Raw genomic sequence first — 16760 nt, forward strand, 5'->3', positions numbered from 1 at the left:
ATTGCTAATTTCCTCCTGGAGGTGACCTCATTGGTGCCGTCTTCAGCTACATGCAAGTATATGAATCTGAAGTTAGAGTTGGAAGGAGTGAATGATAAATGCTAGTGTCTGGGTGGGAGTCAGGTTCTGATATCATGGGCTTATTTATCTGCTGTTTTAGATTGCAGATTCAACTGTCACAAACGCTGTGCACCTAAAGTACCTCGAGACTGTCTTGGAGAGGTTGTTTTCAATGGAGGTAAGATGAGAAACATGCTTTCCAATAGTGAGAGATCTTTTGTGGCTGAAAACCAAATACCTTAGTATTTAGTTCCCTCACTTCTGAATATTTGATGTATTTTTATTTATCTTGCCAGTTTTTTGAGTTAAAATGAAAAAGATTCACTGTAAAACTTACACTCTGGTGACTTAAATTTTACTTCAATCAGTCTTGACAAGTTCACTATGCTTTTGTTGGGATTGCTTAATGGAAATGAAAAATCTAGAAGCCACCCCAATGTACAAAATTTGAAGATCTAGTGTGATTGGTCTGCTCATTTTTCACCATGAAATACATACTTTAAAATGTTAATATCTGGAGACATGTGCCATTTTTTATGACTTTCTCATATCTTACTGGCCAGAGTTAGCTGAGGTGTTTGAGGTAAAAGAGAAAGGAGAAAAACCCCAAGCCAAACCAAAAGAAAGAACTGCACCCTAATTTCTGGAAACCTCAATGAAGTAGGACTGCTTTCTGCATAGTCCTTGCAGAATTGAAAGAGGAATGTGCAGAACACTTTGTGGAAGAATGTTTAGAGTATTTTTGTAAGTTTTAAACCAGTGTTAAACTGATGAAATATGAGGTAGATGAGTAGATAGGGATTAAAAACTGATTGAATGGGGGGGCCTAGAGAGTGATTATCAATGGCAAATAACTCATGGTGTACCCCAGGGGCCAGTAAAGGGTCCAGTCCCATTTAACATCTTCATTAATGATCTTGATGGGGCAGTGTACCCTCAGCAGCTTTGCAGGTGACTGGGAGGACTGGCTGATATGGCAGAGGGTTTGTGCTGCTATCCTGAGGACTTCAACAGATGGGAGAAATGAACTCAGGGGGTTGTTGGACCAAGTGACCTTCAAAAATCTCCTCCAACTTCAGCCATTCTGTGGCTCTGTTGCCTTGTCACACAATTTTTAGTGAAACAAAATTGGTGATGTGGAGCAGATTGCATCAAACAGTACAACTTGATTCAGAGGCTTGGGCAACAGCTGTGCTAGGGTCTGTTGCCATTGCACAATAGATCCCATCCATTCATGCTAACCTTCTCCAGCTCCCAGGCTCTTTCCTGGATCTTGAGGTTGGTGGCTGTGAACAGCAATGTGCAATGTGATGTTGATGCAGCCTGGTTTTACTGCCCTTGAGATGCTAAGGTGCTAAAGGCCACAGAGTTTGTGAACTATGGTTTCATGTAATTCTTCTGAAGACATAAAGAGCAATTTATTTTTTGTTCCTTCTCCCATTCTTAATTGAACTCACCCTAGGTAAAAAGCAAACTCAAAAACCACAAGCCAAAAACAAACAAAAAAACAACCATAAAAAGGCTACAGACATATTACAAGACATATTTTTATGTCTTAATTCTTAATTTTCCACAGTACAAGTTGTACAGCTTTTGAAAACACTAAATTTCTGCCTACAAAAAATCACAGGTGAATAAGATCTGTTCTGCTTTTCTCTTTTCCTGCGATTGCACAACTCCCCTTTTCTTTCTTACTTTTCTTATTATGGACTACAAGACCAGGGAGAGCAGAACTGGGTTGCTGTTAATGGAGAATTTCGTTTGCACAGGAATAATTCTCTGGGTCATCTCTAGCCATTGAAAGGTTACTTTGTCCTGATTACTTGTGGAACAGAATCACTTAATGAGATTTAGGTGTAGACTTTAAGCTTTTCACTCTGTTTCTTTCAGAATGGTTTGTGTTTAGTTGGGTCTCTCTTGCCTTGGCATTTAGCAAAATGAAATTGATGATGTTCATTAGCATACTCTGCATCTTACAGCAAGTGTGTGAAGATTTTGTATATTGTGATTGTAATTTTTTTTTACATAAGTGTTAACTAAAAAAAAACCAAAGTTGAGTTTTGGAGGATTTTATTTATTTTTTTTACTTGTATGTGTGAAATGATGTCTGACTTGTGTTGTTTCCAGAACCTGCTAGCCCAGGGCAGGACTTGGATATGCCAATGGAAGTTGATAGCAGTGAAATGAACAGTGATGGTAGTAGAGTTCTAGATGATGCTGAAGAGCCCTCTCCTCCAGAGGACAAAATCTTTTTTATGGATCCATCTGATCTTGATGCAGACAAAGATGAGGAAGCTGTCAAAACAATCAGGTAAGTTCCAGGATGGATTTCTTTGCTCAGGATATGTGTTGCTCAATATTGTGAGCAAAACGTTTCCAATTAGCCCAGTTTTATTGCTGAAAGTGTATTTTCCCTTTTTGTGGGTTTTTTTTAGCTTGAAAACACTTTGTAAAATTCTCCTATCTCAAGAAAATCTGAGACATAAATAGACTAAAAGAATATAGCCTCTTCTAATTGGTAAAAGTGTTATGCTATGACAGTTATTGAAGAAATGCAACCAGATTATTAGTGCAGGATAAAACTTAGAGTTTAACAAAGCTAATATGTGGTTAAGGTCTCTGTTACTTGAGCCTAATTTAGTTACTGTTATATATGTGTGGGTTTAAACAGCATTAGTTGGGATATTTTAATATTGGCATCGTAGTCTATGCATGTTATGCAATAATTTGCTTTATTTATCTTGAAAGTGATGTTTCTGAAGTCTTTTATCTAATAACTGTTAACATAGTTCCTTAAATCAAATTTGATCTTTTTATTTCTTTATTATTCTGAGTAGTGTCATCCTGATTTTCTTAGTCATTCTTAATAAGATAAGCACAGTTGTTCTTGGTCAAACATCACTGTAGCTCAGGGCTTAATAGCAAATTTGTGAGGGAGAGCATATAATGATACCTTCCAATTTCCAGTGATTCATAGCTCAAGGCTCTCCTGACTGGGAAGCAACATCTACCTCCAAGTAGCATTTTTCCATTTATTTCTAATTGAATTTGAAGCAATTCAGGTTTTTGGTATGACAGTATCCTGTAGCCAGTCCTACATCCTGTAGCGTAGCAGGCCATGTTAAGGCATCCTTACTTTTTTTGTTTTGAAACTACCTCACAATGTGTGTTTACAGATGTGTCTGTTAGTGCCACATGTAGAGCTCTGGTATAGGCGGGCACCTCGATGTTTAGCTTCATTTTCAGTGCTATTAAAACCTGTATGTTTAATTAATGGCTCTCTCAGAATATTAGAGATTATCAAACCTGTGTCTGCAGGACAGTTAATATACCTTAGCATTGACAGAATTTTCTAGTACAGCTGTGATTTAACACACCCTGGTTTATGTTTTCTTAAATTGAAAGTTTGCTTTGATAGGGACCTTCATTAACCACAATATTTTGAAGCAGCATAATCAACTTACATAGACAATAAGAAATTATAGTTATGCTGATGCTAATTATATTTGTGTGGTGTAAAATGGCATGAAAGACCAGCAGTCTCAGCAGATTGTTTTGAAAGAGGATAATTTCTGTAGGTTTCCTCAGTCCAGTGTGTTTCTTCTCTGTTCCTTAAGTACTGCAATATTTGCCCTAGAAGACCTAGTAGGAGCTCAGATGCCTTATCAAATTCATCCATCAACTAAATCTGCATGGGAAGAAAAGTTGTCTGTTCCTGAAAATTGTGGACTAAATACGTAAAACAAGTATAATTGCAGTACTGTTGTGTTTTAACTTGTTCCATATTAAACTGTTGTATCTTCTTTTTAGTCCTTCAACAAGCAATAACATTCCTCTCATGCGAGTTGTACAGTCAATCAAACACACAAAGAGGAAGAGCAGTACAATGGTGAAAGAAGGATGGATGGTCCACTATACTAGTAGAGACAACCTGGTCAGTTACTTCAGTTTCTTCCTAAATTAAGTTATTTCTCTAAACTAGTGTGTTTTATTTCTGATTAGAGTATAATTTGAAAGAATTTAGCTGTGATGTTCATTATAAAGAAATCTGGTTCCAGGCAGAAAGTATAATTTATTCAATTATAATTCATGTGGTGATTAAACAGTACTTTTCCTTCTCCCCTTTAAGAAGGAAAAGCATCTCTACATTGCCTCAAATGAATTGCATATGCAGTATTTCAGCTTTCCTGAGAAAGTAACTTAGAATAATTTGTTTGTGTCATCTTTCTCTTTAGTAGTTGAACTAAACACTTGTCTCTTTTTCTGTTCTACAGAATACTTGTCTCTTTTCTGTTTTGTTCTTTTCTGTGGGAAGAGGTGGAATTCATAAGAATATTTTGTGTACTGAAATGGTTGAGAGTATTATTCTAATGATCTAGGTGTGTGTAAATAGTTATGTGTAGATATGGGAACCCTTAATTCCTCTAGCAATTCACTCTAAGAGTTGTGGCTTGACTGTATGTCCTTGTGTAAGCAAGCACCCCCAAAAAGACTGTGTTGTTTGTTACCAGTGCTACTGATAATGCTACCTTAATTGAGTAGGCAAGCTACTTGATTTTTGTGTATTGAGGAGGAAGACAAGGCAAAATAACAGGGTTCCTTAGTATTGTCTGATGGGAGGAAGTGAATCAGTCCTCTTGTTTTTTGGTAGATGAATGAAAACGAGGAATTTAAGAAGTTCCCAGATCTCATGGAGAACATTATAGCATACTGAGACTATTCATGAAAGGCAGCAGAAATACTTTTGCATTCTTTATCTCTGTGGCATCTGATTGGAGGAGGCCTAGAGAATTAAAAAAAGCACAGTTATTTAAGTTCTGAAGAAATCAATTTGAAAGGTGATAATAGGCAGCTCTATACTGTAATGTTTTCACTTTTTGTGATTGTCAGCTAAACTGACTGCTGTAAGTGGTCTTTGTGAAACTACCTTAAAAACCATTTCTTTAAGGTACAATTTTTTAGTACCTGAATGTATTTATCACAATCCAAAATAAGTATCTAGTGTATTTTAGATATGGTAACAGCCAAGTCTACATAAAAGTCACAATTATCATCAGCTGGCTCTGGAAAAACTAAGGCCAGGTAGCAGACAGAGGTGAATAGTTCTAGCAGAACTGTTCAGGGCAGACCTGGTATTCAGCTCTGATTTAAACTTTCAGTACAACCAGTATGTTTTCCCATGGACTTTTTTTTTTGTTTTGAGCCTCCCCTTAGAACAGTGATCTGCTGAAACAACTCAGTTTAGTTTGATTTTCTTCATCTGTCAGTCTGGCTGCTACCTCGATGACATCAACTGAAAAGGCCAGTCAGATGAAGTATCCTGACCCAAAGGACAGTCAGCCAAACAAGATCCCACAGAGCTTCCTAATGGGAGGAGACTTCCGTATTGGGCATTACAACATCGGCTATTTCCCTTGGCCGTTCTGTTCTCACAGTGTCAGACTGCTTCCTATTCCTGAAACAACTGGGCTTCCTATCAGTTCCAGACAGGTTCATTTTAACAGCACGATCTGCGTGCTTCTTGTGCTCCCTGATAACAAGAGGTTTCATTCTTTAAAATGAGAAGTTTCTGTGTCATCATCTTTACTCTTTTTCTAACCTTGGTCCCATCTTTTCTCAGAGTAGGGTATGGGCAGATTCTGAACCCCTGAGTAAGTTACCAGCCTTTTCCTTAATTCCTCTCTCCAAAGTCTTTCCTGATTCACAATTTAATAAAGAGCATATATGTTGAAATGAGGGGTTTACACCTTTTTTTTCACCCATTGTCCCAGTGCTCTCTGGGAACTCCTTTTAGTTAAATCCATTTTTTGATCTAGTTTTCTCTGTCTAACTCCTATAGGTTGACTTAGCTTCTCCCTGAGTAATGTGATTTAAGCTCTGCTTAAATATGGAAAAAAAAACAAAACAGCTTTGCTTTTAATATGACAAAGTTTATAAAATAGAAATGTAATTGAATGATATTTCAAACTTTGTCATCCTAAGTTAGGGTTAAGGGTCTTGGTTTTTGTCCCAGAAAAATGGAAGTGGTTTTCTAACTATATCAGCATGGTGCAAGGAAAGTATCTTACAGATACTTTGATTAATACAACCATAGTAGCTTTCTAAAAGCTTCTTTGTTTTGAAGAATATTCTTCTGCTTAAATTATAAGACAGTTATATGCAACAGTTAATCCATGTTACTTTTTGGTCAGGGAGATTTCTTTTTGGTGGATACTTCCAACAAATGGCTATGTAGTCTGTCTTGGGTTTTTTTTTTCCCTAAATTGTTTTTTTTTTTCATTTGAATCTCATAATATGCCTGTTTTGCCTCTATATTGATGGAAGAATTAAGGACTTGTTAGGCTTGCTCAGTGCTTGAACCTTGCAATGTTGGTATGAGGGCATGAAGGGAGAAAGCATGACTCCCACAATTGTCACTAAATTTGAATGGCTCAGATTTTGTGAGAATATGCACCTGGAGTAAAGCCTGTCTAGTAACTCTTTTTTCCTATATGAGGTAACTCTTGTTGTCACTGCTTTTGCTGGAAGGTAAGTGATATTTGCTAGTTTTTGGAAATAATTTTTGAGCTTCTTCTTCAATTAAGACAAAGTATTTTTTCCCAAAGTTTATTTTTTCATTTCTGTAGTCTAAGATTATTGTAGAATAATTTTGAATGATTATCACAGTAGTTTAAAGCATTTTTAATTTAAATAATGAGATAGTAAAAGCCATATGAAAGGTTTATTCCTTATGTAATTGTACTCTGCATTTTGTAGAGAAAAAGACATTACTGGAGACTGGACAGCAAATGCCTCACACTATTTCAAAATGAATCTGGAACAAAATATTACAAGGTAATTAATGATGAGTAATAATTTTGTTTCACTTGATTTATTCAATGCTTTATAGATATGAAGTCTACTTGAGCAGTTTACGTATTATCTCCATTTTCCCATCTCTTTTTTGAATCAAAACTGTGACCAGGTTAATTGTTGCCCAAAGCCTGTAAGTGGGAAGGATCAAGACTAACTCTGAGAAGTTGCTTGCAGCTCCTGCTCTAATTCCCTTGAGTATGTCTCTCCTTACATTTTTGCATGTACTGTTCTCCTGAATTACCTGGCATATTAAGCTTTCCTCACAATTACCAGAGAATTTCTTTGGCCGCCATTTGAATGAAGGCTTGAATTTTTGTGTTGTCTGAGTAGTGACTGAAAGTTTGCATGCTTATGTGTTTTATTTCAACGTTCCTCAAATTCAGTTACTCCTTACTGTACAACTGAAAGTTTCAAGCTTTATAGGAAAATTTACTGTATAGCCTTATGTTTATATAATTTAAGCATAGTGTATTGTCAATGTAGGATTGTGTTTGGTGGTGGAATATTCAGAAAATGCATTTGAATGTGTAAACAGGACTTTTCCCTTTCTTGTCTTATGCCTTTAGGTGGGGGTCCAAATCTTGCAGCTTCTTCATTTATAACATCTCTAAGATCAAGCCTTTTCTCTGTACACCCAGCTAAACTTGCCCAGATCCTTTTCATTCCTATCTTGACCAATGCAGTCTCTTCTCAGACCTCTCTGATACTTGTATTGCCCTGTGCATTCAAAACACAGCTGGTAAAATATGTTCCTTGCTTGTTGCTCCATTACGTCACTGCTTTTAGTCCTTTCACTTGCCCCTTTGCACCCCTTGTTTTAACTGCTTAGATCTGATTGTCTTTGCTGTTAAAGTAATTCACAGTTTTTGTCTTTACATTTATTTGCTCTTCATCTCAATCAGCTGCTGTCTCTTATCCTCCTAATGCCTGCCTGGTGTTCATCTGCCTTTTCACTGCTCTTGCAAGTGACATGCACCTGCACCTTCCCATGGATGTGGAATGTCCTCCTCCACCTAGCATGAACGTGAAACCATTTCTTCCATGAGATCTGTTCTGTAATACTCTTGTACCATGGTCTTAAACTGACCAGGTAGAGGATAGTATCTGTATGCAGATAATATCTGCTAATATCTATATCATGTTTACCCAAAATTATTCTGATGCACGAAGCAGTGCTTATTGATTAGCTGCATCCTCTTCTTAATGTTAGTGTTTCACTTTCTCCCCCACCTGCTCTTCTCTGCCTAAGCTGTATAAACTGCAAGGAGAAAATGATCATTCTCTCTTTGTGCATCACTTACCCATGCAGTGGGGGTGTGTCTCATGATGAACATTAATGTAGTTTGAGTAGCAAATAGTAGTTGTATGGAGGGAACTGTGGTGGGCCTTAGAGTCTGTCTAGGCTTGCATATAGATATTCAGAACACTGGTGTTCAATGGTCATGCACAGTTCAATTTTATTTATGAAGCTTGGTGTTTCAGTTTTGTTTTTTTGATTTACTTAATTTTGGTTTTTTGCAACGCTTGCAGTTATGGGTGTTAGTATATTAAAATATTATGTGCATTTTCATTTTTTAATTTCTAATATCTTTCTTCAGGAGATTCCACTTTCAGAAATTCTCCAGGTGACTCAGCCTCGAGATTTTTCACACGTGGTGCAGGGCAGCAACCCCTACTGTTTTGAGATCATCACTGACACGATGGTGTACTTTGTTGGCGAGAACAATGGCAGCGCTCATCACAGTCCAGTCCTTGCTGCCTCCGGAGTGGGACTTGACGTAGCTCAGAGCTGGGAGAAAGCCATCCGCCAGGCCTTGATGCCAGTCACCCCTCAGCCTAGCGTTTGCACCGCTGCAGGACAAGGGAAAGATCACAGTAAGCAGTGAGGTGCTCTTGTTCATGTGCTGAAGCTGCTGGTGGTAGTGATTCCTTTGGGAACAGGGCTTATTTAGAGTGAAGTACTGTCTGTTGAAGTACTGCTGAATTGGGTTTGTCATTTGCCATGAGTCTCTAAAAATGACTCAGGTTTGTGGAGGGTGGGCAAATCCTTTAATCCTTTGTAGTAGAAAGTAGTAAAGAATCAGATACAATATGAATGCAGAGTGCAGAGTTTTATTGTGGGACCACTAATAACAAATGCAGATGTAAAAAGGGAGTACAGATTACATATTTCTAACATACATAACTAAATAAATATATTCAGATTACATGCATACACTTTGAAAGAAACAAATTTGGTTTTTTTGATGTTAGTACCTATATATGTTTATATTTTTAAAATTCTATGAGATATCAGTAGCTAAGGAGAAGAAAGGAGTTAGTGTTGCTATATTAATACCATCAGTGATGTTAAAAACTTTTTTGAAGCTGTGGGTAGTTATAAAAAGTACCCTGTTCTTCTTTTTATGCACCTTCCCTCATTTTTTTCATCTAGCATAGGATTATATTCATTATCAAGGCTCCACTAAACTTATGTATTGTTTTCTTGCTTTTAAGACATCTCCTTGTTCCTTGCAACAACATTCATTCTCATTCTGTTCTGAGATTTATGCTTTTACTTTTCAGTTTCATTCCAAATTCCATCTACTCTTTAATCTCCTTGCAGAAAAATTTTCTTTTGCAGTAGATTCTGAGATCAGTTTCTCTGTTTCTGATATCTGGCTACTCTGCATCAGCAGCAGTTAAGAGCATGTAAATGCTAGTCTGAGGTAATGGCACTTCCTGCAAATGCAGCAATGGTCTAAAATAGTAAAATTTGAAATGCCAGTACTGGCTTTGATATGTAATTACAGTGAAGAAACATACCTGGGAGATGGTACCTCATACTTGGCTTTGTACACACATAAAATGCCATTTTTGATATGGAATTTTTGGTTTCATATATATATGTACGTATATATCTCTATGTAGATACACAAAAATTCTCTTTGCTATCTAGCATCTAAGGGTTACTGTTGCTGACAGACTTGCAAGACACTTGATTTTTCCAAAACAAATTGTTTTTCAGGTATAAATAATAACATTCCATTGACATTGGTAGGGAATAGAACTGCAGTGGTAGATACTGAGAGGGAGTATTTTAATATGTTTAGTATTTTAGGAGTATAAGAAACTGTAGTGAGTCAGGGAGTGGTATTTCCATATTTTTAGGCAACTCAGGTTGGTTTTTAAACTCTCAGAAGGCCACAAAATGTCTCTTCATCCCTCTTCTTCCTACACTTTGTGAATCATGAACTGTATCTCAAGGGCCCTTAGATTTTAATTTTAGAAAAGTCTCAAATACATGCCTTTAATTGAAAAGACCAAAAGTAGGAGGGAGACATTGCTAGTGCTTGAAGTACTTGCAGCAGCAGGGAATTTGTAGTGTCAAAGTGTCCGCAAAGGATCATCTAATTCTTATATACCCCACTGTGGCCAGAGGTAGTTAGAAATGAGGATATTCTTCCAGTATCACCCATGGCAAAGAATCCTTTGTAACTACCATCCTTTTTACCTGACGTTTGGGGTTGGCTGTTTCTTTGTGGAGTGATTCTGAGCTAAAATGAGAAAGAAACCTGCCTACTGTAGAGAGAATCTACCTGCTGCAGAAGTTGTATGGAATTGTGGCATTACTAATTTCTTTAGAAGTGACTGCTTCTTAGCCCTTATTCTTGCACATTTCAGACACTAGAAAAATGGATTTATTTGGAAGGAAGAACTCACTATTTACCTCAGAGTTATTTCGTATTCTGTAGCCATCTGTGGAGAAGGGTTCAGTGTGTTCTGTTAAACACTTTCAAAACTGTATCTTTATTTTCTAGTTACCTTGAAGCAGTTTTTGTTCACATTAGGAATTTTTTGTCTGACTTCTTTATTGTTTCCCCTTGTGTTCTGTACAGTTACTTCAGTACTGACTTGGTTGTAGTCAATAATCAGTAGGCATCTGCAAGACTCAGAGTTCATATTTCAGATGCGGACTTCAGTATGTCTTTGACAATTAGTAATTGTTCCTGTCTTCTCTCTGTAAATTTCTTCTTTGAGATAAAGCAGAGGTGGCAAAAATCAGACATCTTTTTTCTCTAAATTCTCTTTAGGATGATAAAGGCTCTTTTCAAAGTGCTAGTAAGTTTATAGTGTGTTTTCTAGCTACATTGTAGATGAATTACTTCTTTTTGTTCTTTAAGTTAACATAATATCACAGAATTGTGAGGGTTTAATGGACCTCTGGAGATCATCCAGTCCAACCCCACTGACAAGTCAGGGTCCAGGTTACACATGAACACATCCAGTTGGGTCTGGAATGCCTTCAGAGAAACAGACTCCAAGTGGTAGATGTCTGCTACTCTGAGATGCTTTACTTTGACCTTGGAAGTCAAAAGAGAAGGGTATTTCCTGCCTTCCTTGGCATATCTCTTTTTGCCTGTGCATCAGTGTTATTGTAATGAAAAATTGATGTCAATGTCTGCTGCAGACTGAAGAATTTTTTATCTGATACATTTACTTGGAAATTATATAATCTTCCTGAATGTGCCCTTATGTTCCAATGATTGATTTGCTTCTGTAGTTTATCGATAAAACAAAGATTTTATTTTTTTTATCTTATGAGCTTTATTGCCTTTTTAATTATCAGTTATTCTGTTACTTGATTTCTTTGATTTGTTTCCTTTTCTTATGCATTAATTCTGTATATCTTGGTGCCACAGAAGATAAGAAGCCACATTCATTTGACTATGAGGGATCTACCTGCTCCTCTTGCCTGTATTTTTCTTTATTGTTACCAGAAATCGTTATTCACTTAATGAACTATGATACAATTACTATTGATTTTGGTTCTCCAGCTGTCTATTGTGTACACACTTGTATTGCTCTACTGTTTTTGTAATCAGGAATAGGACAAAAAAAGACAAATAGTCCCAACAAAACTTCCAGGGTTATTTATCTAATGAGTTCCAGAGTATGAAGTTTCTGCAACTAAAAATCATTTCACCGATTCTGGTTTAGAAGTCAGTAAAGGGTTTTTGGTTGATTCTCATTTTTCCACTCTTTTTAGAAAAAGTCTGCCCTTTTTATTTACTAACTTGGCTTTATCTTCTTTATTGCAGAAGAATTGTCTCTAAGCATCTCTGTTTCAAATTGCCAGGTCCAGGAGAATGTGGTGAGTCAAGTGCATTGTATTACAGTGATGTTTATTGACTGAGTATTACAGAGTAATTGGTAGTAGCAGTGTCTGGATGAGAAAGCAGCACCAGAGCACTTAGGTAAAGAAGTCCATGTTATGTGCAGGAAGTTACCTACTCACCTGCCATGGCTGTTAGTTTTTATGAATGTGTGTCCCTGCTTTTGGTGCAGCTCAGTGGATCCTCTTCAGGAGAAGTTTGTTGCGTTTTCTCACTCCTCAGTGTAATGATGGTTTTACAGATTTTGATTAATGCCAGATATAATTACAGCCTAGCCAGTAATACCTAATGTGGTCCTGAACATTTTAATGACTCCTGCTATTTGTAATTTCTTTTTTTTCATGCCTTAGGATATCAGCTCTGTGTACCAAATATTTGCTGATGAAGTGCTGGGTTCTGGTCAGTTTGGTATTGTATATGGAGGTAAATTGCATTATGTTCCATTAGCATTTATTAAGGTAGAATGTCTGCTTGATAATATTATCCTTTCCATACTTACTTAGCTGTATCTGGAATGTCTAGGTGAAGTTAATCATGTTAAAAGTTTTGTTTGGATTACTTTGCTGCGTGGTTCTGCAATTCAATGTACAGTATTTCTTACAAATAAATTCTTGCATTTACAGTTTTGCATTGGCATCCTAATCAGTTTAGAACATGCATTTTTATTTTGGCCACAGTAAAATACAAAGCAATCCAATTTGACCATGCTTTATGATTTTTTAAAATTGCAAATTCTAACACTGTGCTTTACAGTATTAGAAGTCATATATTTGCTGTCAGTTATACCTGTTTTGAATTACACCTGAGAGATGTGGCCAAAAGCAATTAGAAAAACACATAGTTCATGGTTTGACAATATGGATGCAAACATGTTATTGACATACTTGATGCAAACAAATTTCTGTCAGCAGGGCAAAGTAGAAAGAGGTATTCTTTGCTAAGCATGTTAGCCCTAGGTTTCAAGTCTAGTATTATCACCTAGTTTTTAAAACCTTCTGTTGCAGCATATAACTTGTTTTTAATATGTCATCACAAAAAGGAGAAATACTAGAAATGCATATGAACTCTGTTTCTATCTCTTTTTTTTTTTTTTTTTTTTTTTTTTTTAATCTCGTGTTATATCTCAAGTGTTGAGAAAACCACAGACCATAAATCTGGAAAGAGAAAAAGTCATAAGTAATGATTTACAAGTGGTAATCTTTCTGCTTCTGTCACATTTTCTTTCTAATCAGGAAGTGTTGTGGCTTTGATTTTTCTGTTTGCCAATTGTGTAGTTAGCTACTTTATTACTTCTAAACTGCTTGGTGGAAATACAGTTTGGTCTGGTTTTACATCACTCTTCAAAGAGATCAGGTTTTTTGCCCCCTCTGCATTTCTTAAAGCATAGTGTGAATCAAAATATCCTCCCTCTCTTATGAATAGAAATTAACAAATGCAGACAGTTGTTATTTTAATGACTGGGTTTCATTTTTCCTAAATTGCCTTGTAGATAAATCTCAGCTTGATGTTTTGCATGATTCAATACTTACAATTGCTTAAAGTGTAGTAAACACAAAAAACTTTCATTGATTTTTTTTTTTTTTTTACTGAATAAAGGCTTAAAATATATCAGATATGCTTACTTAATATAAAATCACAAGCTGAAAGAGTATGAGAGGACAGTATAAAAGACTATGGTTTTTCTGGTTCTACACACTGCTTAATTGTTGCTGGTGTTTGGAGAGACTAGACCTGGTAACTTTGGATATTGGCTTATCTACACCTGTGTAGTCATACTGAAATAATGGTAACAATTAATGGAAAAATTAAGTTGCTTTCATTGTTGTGGGGTTTGGATTGGGTTTTTATTTTTTATTGCATTTTTTGTGTCCCCTATTCTTGACAAACGTTTTCAAAATTGCAAATCAAAAGTTATAGGATATAGATATCCAACTCCCTGTATCAGTGAGAACAGTTTCCCTCTGCTTTTCCTTTCAAACTTTAGTTAGTTTGAAAGATCTGAAAAAAGGGAGACATAAAAAACTACTCTTGACATTTTCTTGCTGATGTAAAACTTGCACTGAAAACTGGCTGGCTGTGTTTTGTTTAACAAAAGGAATTTTCAAGCTGCTTGTCTGTTACTCTTCATGGGCAAGTTTTAGCTGTAGTCCAGCTTATATAGTTAGGTGTTTTGTTAGATGGATTGGTTTGCTTTACATTCTTTAGCAATCTAGCATTTGCCTTCTGTGTTTTGCATCTAGTTTGTAATTGATTGTATTTGTGCTACATTTCAATATAATTTCCTTTATCTGGTGGAGTTAAGCTCTTTATTCATGATGATGTTAAAGGCAGGTGCAGTAGTTTAACATCTGCCTTGGCAGAGAGAGCAGCTGTGGAGCAGTTCCTGTGCCCTGCCTAAGCCCTGGCCCCAGTGCTGACCAGGGGGCAGCAGGAGAGGCTGGCTGGCTGCTGAGGTGTGGCTGGGCTCCCCACAGCAGTGCTGGTAGAACCTTCTGTGCCACTTGCGCTGTAGCTGGGTGTGTCACCCCTTCTCCTAAAATGGCTTCCAAACCCTTCACTGAGTGGAAAACGACACTTTTCTTTGGTGCAGACTTACTGTTCTGTCATAGTTTAGTACTAAATGCCTCAGATTGCCAAGGCCTTGCAGTGTGTGATCCCATTAACCTCTCTGATGTGACTGAAAGGAACCAGTTGTGCAGCTGTGAAGAAGCAGGGCAAGCGTGAACAGCTCCTCACTTAGCCCTGGACACAGCCTCGCTGTGTATTGCAGAATGCTTCTCATGGAGCTGATGCAGGTTGCAGCAAGGAATAATATGTAGTGCTGTCAGAATGGTGTTTTTCTTACCACATTTTCCTTCTTACCACAACCTTTTAGAGCTTTTTGATCACAGCAGACTGCCTCGGGTGTTAAATGTGTTGCTGTTCTTTGGGGTACCTAGTTGCTCTCATGTTTCCCAAAGAGTATTAGGTGTGTAATTTCCTGTCCACGTGGAGCCCATGAAAGTATGAAACCACTACAGTGGGTGTGTCGATCTGTTTTCACTTTGGCCTTGAATTGTTGTTGATTTTGCAGGAGAGGCAATATTCTGTGGAGCAGTTATTACTTGCTCATGTGCAAGTCCCTTGCACAAGCAAAAGCTCCACCCAATACAGCTAATGTCAGTGTGTGTATACCTGACAGCAGAGTGGTAACTGGTTTAAGTTTAAACTACAGAATTCCTGTGGAGGTTGATCACTTCTTTTACTCATATGCCATTTGCAATTCTAAATATAAATATGGTAATATTGTACACCTGACAGAATATACTGGTTTCCCCTAAAAGGAATTTCTGCTGTAATATTTAATAGCTATAAATTGCTTTTACCTCTTGGTGGCTGACACTGACTTTCTGTTTAGGAAAACATAGGAAGACTGGAAGAGATGTGGCTATCAAAGTCATTGACAAGATGAGGTTTCCAACTAAACAGGAAAGTCAGCTTCGTAATGAAGTAGCCATTCTCCAGGTATAAGTGTTTCGGAATCGTGTTGGAGTTTTGTCTTAAATAGACCATTAATGAGATTTTGTATTGTGTCTAAGTTTTCTGAATTGATTGTTAAATTTACATCTGTGATTTCTGAGTACTTTTGGAAGAGAGAATCTTATAAAAGCAGGAACTCTTGAGTACTTGGTGGAGTTGATAACTTGGGGGTGATATCTACCCCACTGTAGGGTGTCCCCCTAAAGCCATGAACTTTGGCTCCATGTTGACTCCCTCAGTATTATTTTCTGCTGTTCTCCACTGCTGGCTCCTCAATCTTTGAGTATTATTCTTATACTCAATAACTTGAATACAGAGCATGCATCAACTGTAAAATTAATCATTTGAGCTAAGTTGTATTAAACAAGTTATCCGTAGTAGCCGGCATGTTTCATGTTGACACTTGTTTCAAGCTCATTTCTTTCCTCAGGTTTTTTTTTCACCTGCATCTCTTTAACTGGTTTTTTTTTTTTTTTATTGGTGGTCATCATTTCTGTGTAATTCAGACTATTTCATACTGTTTTATTTTAGTAATGTACCTATGCTGCTTTGTTTTAGAATTTGCACCACCCTGGGATTGTGAACCTGGAATGTATGTTTGAAACCCCAGAACGAGTCTTTGTTGTGATGGAAAAGCTGCATGGGGATATGCTAGAGATGATTCTTTCCAGTGAGAAAAGTCGACTTCCAGAACGAATAACTAAATTCATGGTCACTCAGGTGAGCAGTCAGTTCCTCTGCTTTGAGGGGAAAGGCTAGATTTTGGTTTTGTAATTATAAGATGAGAATTTGGAGAAGGGGTTTTCTGTATTGTTATTCAGAAGAGAGCAGAGAGAGCTACACATCTAAAGAAAGCTGAATAAACAAGAAAAGAACTTTGAACGTTTCTTATGTTAATTTTTTGCCCTTCTTTCCCAAGACATAACATTATGGACATCTAAAAATGAATGTCAAAAGAGTAAGCATTCAAAAAAACAGAGCGGGGGGGGGGAAAGGCTTGGGGAAAATAAACCCCCTTGTTTTCAAGTATTGGTAAGCTGGAAAAACAGTCCTTGCACAGTATATATGGGTTAGTTCTTGAGGACTCTGTTGCTAGAAATTGCTGTATTGGTTAGTCTGTGTGTCTTTTGACACTTCTGATCTGCTTGAATATATTCTGAAAGCGTTCAT

General features: G+C 37.0%; 1 protein-coding gene across 1 annotated transcript in view; it reads left to right on the forward strand.

Moving 5' to 3' along the window:
• Positions 1 to 16760, forward strand: part of PRKD3 (protein kinase D3) — a 42351-nt gene that overhangs the window by 21108 nt on the left and 4483 nt on the right. The window contains exons 7-15 of the mRNA XM_058021833.1: positions 161 to 238; positions 2188 to 2371; positions 3871 to 3994; positions 6817 to 6894; positions 8514 to 8790; positions 11997 to 12049; positions 12422 to 12494; positions 15469 to 15575; positions 16149 to 16310. Of these exons, the coding sequence (XP_057877816.1) occupies positions 161 to 238; positions 2188 to 2371; positions 3871 to 3994; positions 6817 to 6894; positions 8514 to 8790; positions 11997 to 12049; positions 12422 to 12494; positions 15469 to 15575; positions 16149 to 16310 (1136 nt within the window). The remainder of the gene's footprint in view (positions 1 to 160; positions 239 to 2187; positions 2372 to 3870; positions 3995 to 6816; positions 6895 to 8513; positions 8791 to 11996; positions 12050 to 12421; positions 12495 to 15468; positions 15576 to 16148; positions 16311 to 16760) is intronic.

This window comes from Melospiza georgiana, chromosome 3, assembly GCF_028018845.1.
Source record: "Melospiza georgiana isolate bMelGeo1 chromosome 3, bMelGeo1.pri, whole genome shotgun sequence".
NCBI classification, from domain to species: domain Eukaryota; kingdom Metazoa; phylum Chordata; class Aves; order Passeriformes; family Passerellidae; genus Melospiza; species Melospiza georgiana.